The following is a 10,997-nucleotide window of genomic DNA, read 5'->3' on the forward strand; positions in this document are numbered from 1 at the left end:
AATAACGAAGCATATTTACTGCAAATAAAGTGCATGACAAGGAATTCCTGGAATAGTTTTGGTCCCACTTTATATAAGGTGGACTTTACTGCTAAGTACTTACATTTAAATTAATAATTTGGCACAGTGCACTTCTTGTGTACATTGTATTTATATTTTTAAAAACGCTTATGTAGTTATCTGCAATACATTTTTGTACTTTATAATTAGACTATTGAGTCGACCCATCCATTACACCTTAACCCACCCATATCACCAAACGTGTCCCTAACCTTACCCGTATCCCTTTTCAATAGCAGCAAAAGTGTTTTGCAATACAATGTGAAGACAATGAGTACATTATACTTATATTTTGATGTAATATAGTAAGTGTTTTTAATCCAACAATATTGAGCCTACACAGGAGATCAGAGGGAGCGACGGCCATATTAATCAAGACAAAATCAGACAAAGAGTTCATCTAAAGTAAGTTGAAGGCGTAAAAGGATGCTGGTTGTATGTATGTTCACATCCAAACAGATATCAATAAGCTAAGCAGTTTATTTATTTATTTATTTATATAATGTGTTGGAGGTATAGGACCACAAAATATTAATCAAATCAGAATGTTAGGTCCGAACATTAGGTGTATATTAGGTCATAAAATACGATTTCTATTTTTTCCTTTTCTTGTAGGTATGTGTGGTATGTAGCTGTTTGTGCATGTATAATATCTGCAGAATTAAAGCTCAAAGTCTCCTACAAAAGGATTTGTTGTATCTAAAAGAGAAGGTGGATCCTGACCGGGCTAACGTGCCTCTTTAAAACACACCCCCGCATACGTCAAGATCATATTTATAATGCCATCATGCTATCATAAGTCCATATTTGAGTAACGCAGTCCAAATGGTCATACGAAGAAAGAAGGCATGGTTTTAGTAACACAGTGGCGTTGATGCAGCCACGTTGAGAAGCTGTGTGTTAGCAATGATTGGTGATAACTTATGGCTAGCTTGGCTTGGCTCAAATCACTCCTTTTGCATTTCTTGAATGCAATGTCAGCGGACTTGGATGAAATTCTTTGCCAAATGTGTAAATATAAATATATGGCATCGTTGAACTTTGCCTCATGACCTTAGCCAGCACTATACAGATTCTAGCAATTATTAACTTCTCTTCGTGATTTTACTGTGTGTAATCGACAGAACAAACATACACAAAGCTTCACTGATCGGTGTTTTATTGCATACATTTTTCATGCGTCTCTCATAAACCTAGTGGTCTGAAATTTTGTGCTTATGATTTGATTTGCCTTTATCCATATATTGGTAACAGATTAAATTGGAGCAAAAAAAAATGTTGTGACCATATAGTTCTTCTGGTTCACCAGGTCACAGTTTCTCCAGTGTAGTCCAGGAATGCACCGTGCTGTTTCTCAGTAAGACTGCCAATGACCCGCAGCATCCCCTCCACACTTTCTTTTGATTCAAGTGGTGCCTAGTGAAAAAAAAAATACATATCGTTTACTAACAATAATTTCAAAATGTGCTGTGTAGAAGGACAACCACTAAGGCCTTCAGTACATTGCAGGGCGAAAGGCCTGTTCACCCAAACATATTTTTGGCATGACATTTTTGCATTATCAAGAAAAACAAAACAGCAACTGGTACTGGACTAGAATTGGTATTGACAGATTCTCAAAGTTGCAGGACTGATGTGGAAGAATTCAGAGTTTTAATTCAGCAAATTGTTTGTTCCTCAAAGCTATCTATTGTCTTCATGACCAGGAATATGATGCATAAAATACATCTAATTTGGATGTATAAAGCTTGAGTTCTAGTCAAATCAAAGCAAGTCACCTTTATTTATGTAACACTTTGTACAATTGAATTGTGCTGTAAAGCAGCTCTAAAAAGATAATAATTAGTATGCAGTTGAAATCAGTAAACTCTTGATTCAATTTGGTTCAATAAATGTGTAAAGTTTACCAGTACTGAAATTATTTTATGGTAATGATCTATTGAGCAGCTTTGGAGAAAACAGTGTTGTCACCATTCGGCTCAGTTCAGTTCTCATCTAATAGTGTCTGTGCAGTCAAGCCAATAATATTGCCAGATATGAAATGTCACTAAGCAACAAAGCAGTGAGAGTGCCACCACCCAGATAGACAAAGACCATCTCTTTTCGACAGATCATGTCTGCCCCAAAAACTTGTCAAATTGTCTATGAAACCTATTTTGCCCTGTGATCACACAATAATTGAGTAACAACAGTCTGCTATGTATCTCATCACCACAGTAAGTGGGCAGGGGGCAGTGCATATTACATTGCAATCCTATAAGATCACTGCATGTCACATTGTGCCACATGGATCTAATAAACTTGGCTATGACGTACGATGTTGTATGATGTATGATGATGACACCTATTGACTTGAATGCTACAAAGCACGTTTCTATAATAAAACGTCATAAACATGCGTTAATGGTATTTTTTATGTGTGCTGAAAAAAGTGAAAGAGGAAGGGAAAAGGTAAAGAGTTTTATGTTTTTTTAAATGGGTTGGTCAGTAAACGTGAATTGTAACACATGATGTGTTAGATGATAGTGCTGTAGGCTATCTTTGGTTGCAAGACCATGACAACAGCCATCTTTGAACATCTCACACTGTACAACACAGGACCACAGATTAGAAGCCAAGATCACAGAAATGACCAAGATACCATTTCAGGATGCCAATCTTGTGTCTGGGACTACAATTGTGCATTGTGTTTAGGGCTTAATGTTTTAATTGTTAGTTCACACACCTCTTTAACGTCATTTTTAGTGATCTCCTACTGAAAAAAATGGACATCATTAGTGCCAGAACACATATCATCTTGGCAAATTTAAAAATGCTGGTTAAGTAAAATTGTTGTCCATAATCTTACTTAACCAGCATTTTTAAATTTGCCAAGATAATATGTGTTCTGGCTCCCGATGAACATTGTGCTATAATGGTTGGTGTCTTCATTTTCACATTTCAAACTATAGAATTCCTAACAACCTAGTGCTTTGCGTTGAATGCAGCTAATCAAAGTGTTCAGGGTTAAGAAGTGAAGAAACTATTTAAAGTTCTGGTGACAAAAGACCAACTATGCTTCTACAAAGTTATTCTGTTATGGTTGCTGTTCTAAACGACTATTTCCTTGCATTAATAATTAGTGACTGGAATAGTCACAACATGAAATGAACAAAACTTGAAAAAGATATATGGAAAAAGCATGTTTCCATATCAAAAGACCCTGCTGCATTGAAATTGATATGGATTCAAAGGAACTACACTCACCTTTTTTTCCACCCAGCTCAGTTTTCATCCATCCTGGATGAAGGGCCATGCAGAGGATCTCATCCACCTTTAACTCCTCAGCAGCTAACACAGTCAGCATGTTAAAACCTGCCTGAACATCAATGTTACACATGGACATAAATACATAAAGGGAAATGTATTGAATCAAGTGCAAAAGTGCCAAAGCAGGACTCAAGTGTACCTTGCTCATGAAATATGGCAACACTGGGGATTGAATGTGGTTGGGAGGCTTTCTGGTCATGGATCCTGCAATAGACGAGATATTGATGACAGCTGCTTTATTACAGGACATGCCTGATGTCCCGCTGGTTTTGGCCGCTGTTTTGAAATATGGCAAGTACTCCTGCATAAAAGAAAGAAATACACATAAATAATGAATTAATAATTTGTTTAAATGAATAATTTGACTCATATTTAGTGAAGGTAGCATTAAAAATTACTGCATAGTCTACTGCATATTTTAGTTTATTCTGGCAAATCATCTGTACTGTTTGACTTACTTAACAATTCTTCATCCCTAGTGGCACAAGGCATTGTGATGTTTTCGTAAACAATATAGATTTCATAGTATGGCATTTTTAGCCCTACTCCCAGCCTGGAGAACCAGATGATACCTTTGGTCTGGTTCTCTACCTGGGACCTGTCCAGTTTGGTGGAACCTACTAGCACAGTTCCAGAGAGTCACTGAGACAAAAAAGAAAGAGACTAGTTGACTAGTCATCTAGGAAACAGATCTCTATTACTACTACTACCACTACTACACCTGATAAGCAAAGCAGTTCTTTCCTTGAAGTACTCATTTTATTAGTCTGTCCATAAACGTTTGACCCAGTGGCACAATAATTTAATGACTAACAAAGGACAAATTTTTGTTAGAAAGTTCTTAGCAATGCATATACATTACCCTAATGATTAATAAGGGTCTTATCACGTTGGTGTTGAAGGTGTTTTTCATGTCTTCAACACAGCTGCTATGAAGTGTGCCTCTTGCCACGATTGCAGCATTATTCACAAGCAGGTTCAAACCATTGTTTCCCAGGAAAGATCCCACTTTCTTGGCAGATTCTTTGATGCTGCATGGATCATCAACATCTAAAATTAACAGAGCAAATATTAGTCCTAAAATTTTAAGCAGTGAAATAAAAAAATCTCTTTGAACTATTCATGTCTTAAATAGACAAAGAATGCCACATGCACATTTACCGAGAAGTATAGTGATCACACTTCGATGCTTTGCGCCAGTTCTCTCAATTAATAAATAAAAGGTAATATGTATTAAACAACTAAGGCACAATAGGACTTTTCCTAGTGTTTCAATTTGAGTTAGTTATTTATAACTCACCTCAGACTTTGGTCCGTCTGGGTCACGACAGGTAGCAAAAATATGTTTTTGGCAGGAGTTCTCCAAAAGTTGTTTAACAGTTTCTAAGCCCAAACCCCGGTTGGCTCCGGTGATCAAGATATTGCACGCTTTCACTGCTGCCATCATCTAAGTTTATCGATCTGTGTCATGCCATCTGCTCTTTTGAAGTGCTTTTTATGAGAACCCAAGTGAGCACCACGCCTATTTTGGATTTGTTCTGTGCATATTATTTCATTTATCCTTTCCTCTTTTAACATCAATAACACAAACAGATTCAGCACTATACACAGTCATCTAGGAAACAGCTTGATCGATTCTGTTCAAATACTAACAGTGACTGCTCGTCTCTGCTTGTTAATGATTTGTGAGTGTAATAAACAGTTGAGGCTCATTAGCTCATAAAAGTGCGCTGTCTCAAATACTGTACAGAAAATAAAATCAGTAGTTATAATCAGAAGGCTTAGACAGAAAAATCAATATTAAAATAAAAAAACTGCCCAAATATGGCTATATATATATAAAATTAAAGGTCTAAAAATCACTAGTTTTTATTGTTTCCAATCCCCCCAGTATGAGGAGTAAGGCAATGCCATGGGTGGAACAGATGCTTGTGAGCCCTCTGTCAACCAGCATGGCTGTACTGATGCTTTGGTCCATGAATACTCGGTAGCAGGTCATGCTGGTATGTGTCTGCACACTGCTGCTAGCCAGACCCAGCTAACTACCCAGTTGGTACAGTGCTAGAGCATATGCTGGAGCATACGCTTCCTCCCCGGCACGCTTCCCTCTGTGGGACTTGGCCATTCAAGCCCATTGAGGAGATATATGTTAGCAAATCTCGTCCTGAAGACTGTATCGGTTCTGGAAATATCCTCTTTAAGAGGGTTGGGGATCTGTAGTCCCTTTCAGTGACCCCTCTTATTTCGACTTTGTGCCCACCCTGGCCAAAGTGTAGAGTATGTTCCTAGGTCAGGAGTTCTGATGAGAGTGCGTCAATAAGGTGTTCGACTACTGTTAGTAGCCCTGTTCTGGCCAGGCCAAGTATGGTTCTTGGACCTGATTTCCCTCATAGACTGAATAAAGAATATTATGGTTTTATTGACTAATTCTAAGGTAAGTAAACGACTCTCCCGATTGCATATCACGGCTTTGTGTCATGTCAAAATGAAACATGGCTTGAAGACTGTGTTAGTTTTAGTGAGCATTCCGCTTGATGAAGTGAAAGATGTAGGCTATTAGTCCCTGTGACATTGTTTGTCACACAACTTTTATGACGACGACCTGAAAATAAGTTGGCTATTTAAAAAATGACAGTCGAGCATAGGTTCACCAATAAAAAACAGTGTCTGTTCTGTTAGCCGTGTCTATTTACACTAACTTTGCCAATCAACGTGTGATTACAAAGCTTTAAAAGACCATCTTCCAATAGCAGCTCCAGTGGTGCAGATAATTGCCACTGTTTGCAATAAGTATTTAAGAAGCAGAAAATCCATAGCCAATAATAATAATCCAAAATCTATACCTATTTGCACTTAGTGTAAATATTAAATGTAACAGGAGCATGAATTTTAAATAGAAAAATGCCTACCGCATGTCATTGCATTGTTTGTAGTAGTAGTAGTAGTAGAAGTAATTTTAAGTTTTAAGTAATGTATTATAAGCAATATAATGTGTACTGAACAGTGGAATGCACTGAAACCAATTCATGTAAGACACTTTATGTAGCCCTTCATTTATGTTGTTGATGTTCCAAAATGCTTACAATAATAACGTTATAACATTCTTAGTTGATCATGGAATGTCCATATCACAGAACCAAGCTTGAATTCACTCAGCTCTTCAAAACAACCCAAATATTTATAAATGCACATGTCTAGGTATGTGACTTTCTACACCCATGTCAATAAATAATAAAAAAAAACACCAGAAGTGTTTCCCAATATTGTCATCTAAATAGTGCACATATATTTGAGAAGCTTTTAAATGGGCAAAAACATTCTAAGATAATGTACACTTGGCCCATATATTAGAACAGGGCTCACCAAGTTCAGCTGTGGAGGGAAAGCTGGAGAGTATTGTGTTACGATCAGACCAGAGCCAGACCAGAGTTTTATTGTATAAAACTGTATCATTTTGTCACAAACTGATGGGCTGAAATTAAGTGCTAATGACTCATGCCTTGTGATGGATTTATGATTTTGTGTCCTTTTGTGATGAATAGATTTAATAAGGAATTTTGGACCTAGATCAGCCCTTTCATGACCACTTCTGGTGGTTTTCTTCTGGTTCACCAGGGAATGGTTTCTCCAGTGTAGTCCAGGAATGCACCGTGCTGTTTCTCAGTGAGACTGTCAATGACCCGCAGCATCCCCTCCACACTTTCCTTTGGTTCAAGTGGTGCCTGGTGAAAAAAACACAGTTTATTACCATGAATCTACCCCCCTTTACAGAAAACAAAATCAGCAGAAAGAGATATCAAGGGAGTGATCCTCTCCTCAAACTTTGCTGAAGTTATAATAACATCTGTTCATTTTTGGCCAGTAGGTAGTGTTGTCACTTACTCATTTTGTAGAACAAAATGTCTTGACTAAGACATAATGATAGGACCACAATTGAATAAAAAACACAGCAAAATCTCTGGTCCAACAAATCATGTGGAAAATATGTGGAAATCAAAAGCACCTGCTGCATTACACTTAAAATGGATTCAAGGGATCTACACTTACTTTTCTTCCACCCATTTTAGTTTTCACCCATCCTGGGTGAAGGGCCATGCAGAGGATCTCATCCACCTTTAACTCTTCAGCAGCTAACACAGTCAGCATGTTTAAACCTGCCTGATGGATAAACGTAACATTTAAGTTATACGTCAGGTTAGCATCAGTAAATCACAGGCACTAAATGGGCTCCAGTTTAACTAGTGCACAAGCAGTACTAGTGTACCTTGCAAACAGCATACGGTAACACTGGGTACTGGGTGTGCAAAAGAGGCATCCTGATCATGGATGCAGCCACGCTGGTAATATTGATGATGGCTGCTTTATTACAGGACATGCCTGGTGTCCCACTGGCTTTGGCTGCTGTTTGCAAATATGGTAGGTACTCCTGCATAAAAGAGAAAAAAATACAAAATCTATGATTTAAAAGTATAGTTGACACATACTCGATAAAGGTAGCACTGATTTTAACTTTTGAATTTTTTGGCAACTCATTTGTACTAATTGTTGTACTAGTTAACTCCATTACTAGCTAACGCAGTCTGAAGGCATTAGGAAGACTAGTCAATGCAACCTGCAGCAAGTGCAAAAAAAACTACTGATAAGCAAAATGGTAAAAACTGCACAAAAATTATTTAATAATAAATATGTTTTTAACAATACTTTTGCATACTTTAATCATTAACAAGGTTCCTATCACGTTGGTGTTGAAAGTGTTTTTCATGTTTTCAACATTGCAGGTCTGAAGTGTGCCTCTTGCCACGATTCCAGCATTATTCACAAGCAGATTCAAACCACCGTTTCCCAGCAGAGATCCCACTTTCTTGGAAGACTCTTTAATACTGCATGGATCATCAACATCTAAAAATTAGATTTTAACAAAACACGTATTTGTGATAAGTATTAAGCAATGAAATTGCATCTTTAAAATTCTCAAAGTGTTAAATGCACAGAGAAGGACATGTGCACATTTACCAAGACGTATGATGGTGATCACACTTGGATGCTTTTTTGCAAGATCTCTTAATTCCTTAAAAATATAATATGAATAATTAAACGAGGCACATTTTTATTTCCCCTGGTATTTCTTTTTGTATTAGTCATTTATAACTCACCTCAGAGTTTGGTCCATCTGGGTCACGACAGGTAGCAAAAATATGACGTTTTTGAACAGAATCCTCTGTTAGTTGTTTAACAGTTTCTAAGCCCAAGCCCCGGTTCGCTCCAGTGATCAAGATTTTGCACGTTTTCACTGCTGCCATGTTGTAAGTTTATCAGTCTGGTGTTTCCAACTTGCTCCTTGAGAGTTTTGTTATATGAACGCAAGTGGACTCCACGCCCATTTTGAACTGAACTGTATTATCTGCAACTGAGGTTAAGAGAAAAAGATCATTGAAATGAATAGAGAATCAGAGAGTGTGAGAGTGAGTGAATGAGTGAGAGAGAGAGAGAGAGAGAGAGAGAGAGAGAGAGAGAGAGAGAGAATTAAAAATTAAAAAACAAGCTAACATTTCATGTTGATCTATTCTATTAGCTTAAATAATAAAGGAGACTCATTACTCATTGCTCATTACTGCTTGTTAATGATTTGCAACTGCAATAAACCAGGATGAAACAGTGACAGCTCATTTAAATAAAGGTACAGTTTCATTTGGTGTATTTTTAAAATCATTTGCACAGCTAATATGTAGCTGCTTTTGCTAACCATTGCTTATTTGTGACTGGGTCACAGTGAAAGTATACTGAGTAAGGACACCCATGCGCCTATTTCCCCAATTAGCTCATCCTGGGGGATTCCCATTTGAGTCCAGAGATACAATCCTTCCCCATAACTCACTACCTGAATTGAGCGATCAACTATTTTCTGGCTAAAACCATGGCCTCGGATTTAGAGGTGCTCAATGTCATTTCCATGCTTCCCATTTCCCCCGAAAACCGCCCAAGTTAGCGCTGAAGGTCACAGCCTGATGTTGTGACGTATTTTGATCCATCTGCAGTTTATTGAACAGAAGGACGGTACAAAGCAGAGTGAAAACACAACAGCAGACCTGGTTATACAACTGTAATCGAGATCCAGAAAATGGACAGAAAGTCGGCGAGCAGACACAGTAGATAAACAGACAAAAGGGCTGCAAGACAAGCAGCATGAATCAGAATCCGAGATGAACAGTCCAGGGGCCTCGTTTATAAAACTCTACGCACATTTCATACTAAAAGTACAACACAAGTATGCACAAAAGCTAGATTTTCCCTACACACAAAAGTTTTCAGATTTATAAAACCATGCCCATGCCAGAACCTGCTCAAAAATCAGTCAGGGGAAGATTGTAAGTGCAAATCCATCTCGACTCCTCCCCAAAATAACCATATTTGGAGCTTACAACGCTTAGTTTTAATATGTATAACCTCATCTGGATATCATTTCCATGCATATTCCCATCCACGTGACACCGTTTAACATCGCCAAAGGCACAAGACATAAAGAAAATATGGACTATAAATGCTATTTGTGCCATACGTCAGATGAGGGCTCCCTCTGGTGGTGCGGGAGCCTCATTCGTAACAGATGTAGCCCTAAGGACAACATCATCTGTATTAAGCAGAGATGCCACCCTAAGCCCCTGAACATGATATCACAAAGACTAGTTGTACAAAGACCAGCAATTAGGCATTAGGCCCTTATTTTTTTAATTACTTTTAAGCAGTGCATGCAGATGAAACAGTTCCTTTCTTCGTGTTTTAGGTCCACCCCCTTGACATCTTAAAGGAATAGTAATTTTAATTACCCCATATTTTACTCACCCTAAAACCAAAGTGTATATGAATTTCGTCTTTCGGATGAATACAGTCAGAGTTTTTTCAAAATTTGGGGTGGGTGCAGTGTATCTAAGAAATGAATCAAGGAGTCCCTCAGAGTCTTGTAGGCTGAAGTCCTTCTCAGCATGTAAACGCTAGAATAAGACGGTCTAGTTAAGTGTGTCACATATGTTCCCGAACTGACCGTCATGACATGAAAATACCACTAATGTTTTGTATTACAAAGCTTTAAATTATTTGGTTTTCTATTGATGCAACACAGTGAATCACAGCTGTCTACATTCTCCCAGTTATTGGCAGTTTAGCATTCAGTGAGTAATTTACACCCAAACCAAAAAATAACATCTATGCTTTCATGCCACAAAACATTATTTTTGCCTCACATATCATAATAAATTCAGACAAGCTCAGTGTTGGCTCTTTTTTCGGCAGTTCATTTTCATTAAAATGGAATGGGTACAAAAGACTGTGGGTGACTGACGGCTGCAAAGGATACATCCCATGCATCCTTTAAATTCAGCAGAATGAAGTAGAAGAGAAGTCTGTCTACCAAGGATCCTTGTGATTGAGATGGCCTTCAGTGACATTTGATGAAGTGGCAGCCTAGACATGCAGCCTTCCGTTTGAGAAGGCTTTTACTTCTCTGGAAGCTTCCTCACTCCCATTCCTTGCATCTTTCCCTCATATCCTAGGGGGGTGGAGCTTTGGCATGAGGAAAGCAAGCAAGGAATGGAGACATTACTTCATTAATGGATAGGCTTGAGAGTTACTCT

General features: G+C 38.0%; 2 protein-coding genes across 2 annotated transcripts; both read right to left on the bottom strand.

The window, feature by feature from the left end:
• Positions 1-2,640: 2,640 nt before the first annotated feature.
• On the bottom strand, positions 2,641-5,171 carry LOC122341271 (C-factor-like). Its single transcript, XM_043234649.1, has 5 exons — positions 4,670-5,171; positions 4,232-4,419; positions 3,509-3,670; positions 3,307-3,418; positions 2,641-2,645 (listed from the first exon to the last, which is right to left on the bottom strand). Exons 2-5 carry the CDS (start codon positions 4,280-4,282, stop codon positions 2,641-2,643), a joined length of 330 nt encoding a protein of 109 aa, XP_043090584.1. The 5' UTR covers positions 4,283-4,419; positions 4,670-5,171.
• Positions 5,172-6,765: 1,594 nt separating this feature from the next.
• On the bottom strand, positions 6,766-8,761 carry LOC122341855 (C-factor-like). Its single transcript, XM_043235525.1, has 6 exons — positions 8,523-8,761; positions 8,383-8,437; positions 8,081-8,268; positions 7,634-7,795; positions 7,417-7,527; positions 6,766-7,091 (listed from the first exon to the last, which is right to left on the bottom strand). The coding sequence occupies exons 1-6, from the start codon at positions 8,667-8,669 to the stop codon at positions 6,978-6,980; spliced, it is 777 nt and encodes a 258-aa protein (XP_043091460.1). The 5' UTR covers positions 8,670-8,761; the 3' UTR covers positions 6,766-6,977.
• Between the last annotated feature and the right edge of the window lie 2,236 nt (positions 8,762-10,997).

This window comes from Puntigrus tetrazona, chromosome 3, assembly GCF_018831695.1.
Source record: "Puntigrus tetrazona isolate hp1 chromosome 3, ASM1883169v1, whole genome shotgun sequence".
Taxonomy (NCBI): Eukaryota; Metazoa; Chordata; class Actinopteri; order Cypriniformes; family Cyprinidae; genus Puntigrus; species Puntigrus tetrazona.

Coding starts and splice junctions, on each gene's coding strand:
- LOC122341855 (XM_043235525.1), bottom strand. CDS start 8,669: ATGGCAGCAGTGAAAACGTGCAAAATCTTGATCACTGGAGCGAACCGG. Junction 7,796..8,080: donor GAACCTTGTTAATGATTAAA/GTATGCAAAAGT, acceptor TCTTTTATGCAG/GAGTACCTACCATATTTGCA. Junction 7,092..7,416: donor CTAAAATGGGTGGAAGAAAA/GTAAGTGTAGAT, acceptor TTTTTTCACCAG/GCACCACTTGAACCAAAGGA.
- LOC122341271 (XM_043234649.1), bottom strand. CDS start 4,282: ATGAAAAACACCTTCAACACCAACGTGATAAGACCCTTATTAATCATT. Junction 3,671..4,231: donor GACCCTTATTAATCATTAGG/GTAATGTATATG, acceptor TCTTTTATGCAG/GAGTACTTGCCATATTTCAA. Junction 3,419..3,508: donor TGCCATATTTCATGAGCAAG/GTACACTTGAGT, acceptor ATTGATGTTCAG/GCAGGTTTTAACATGCTGAC.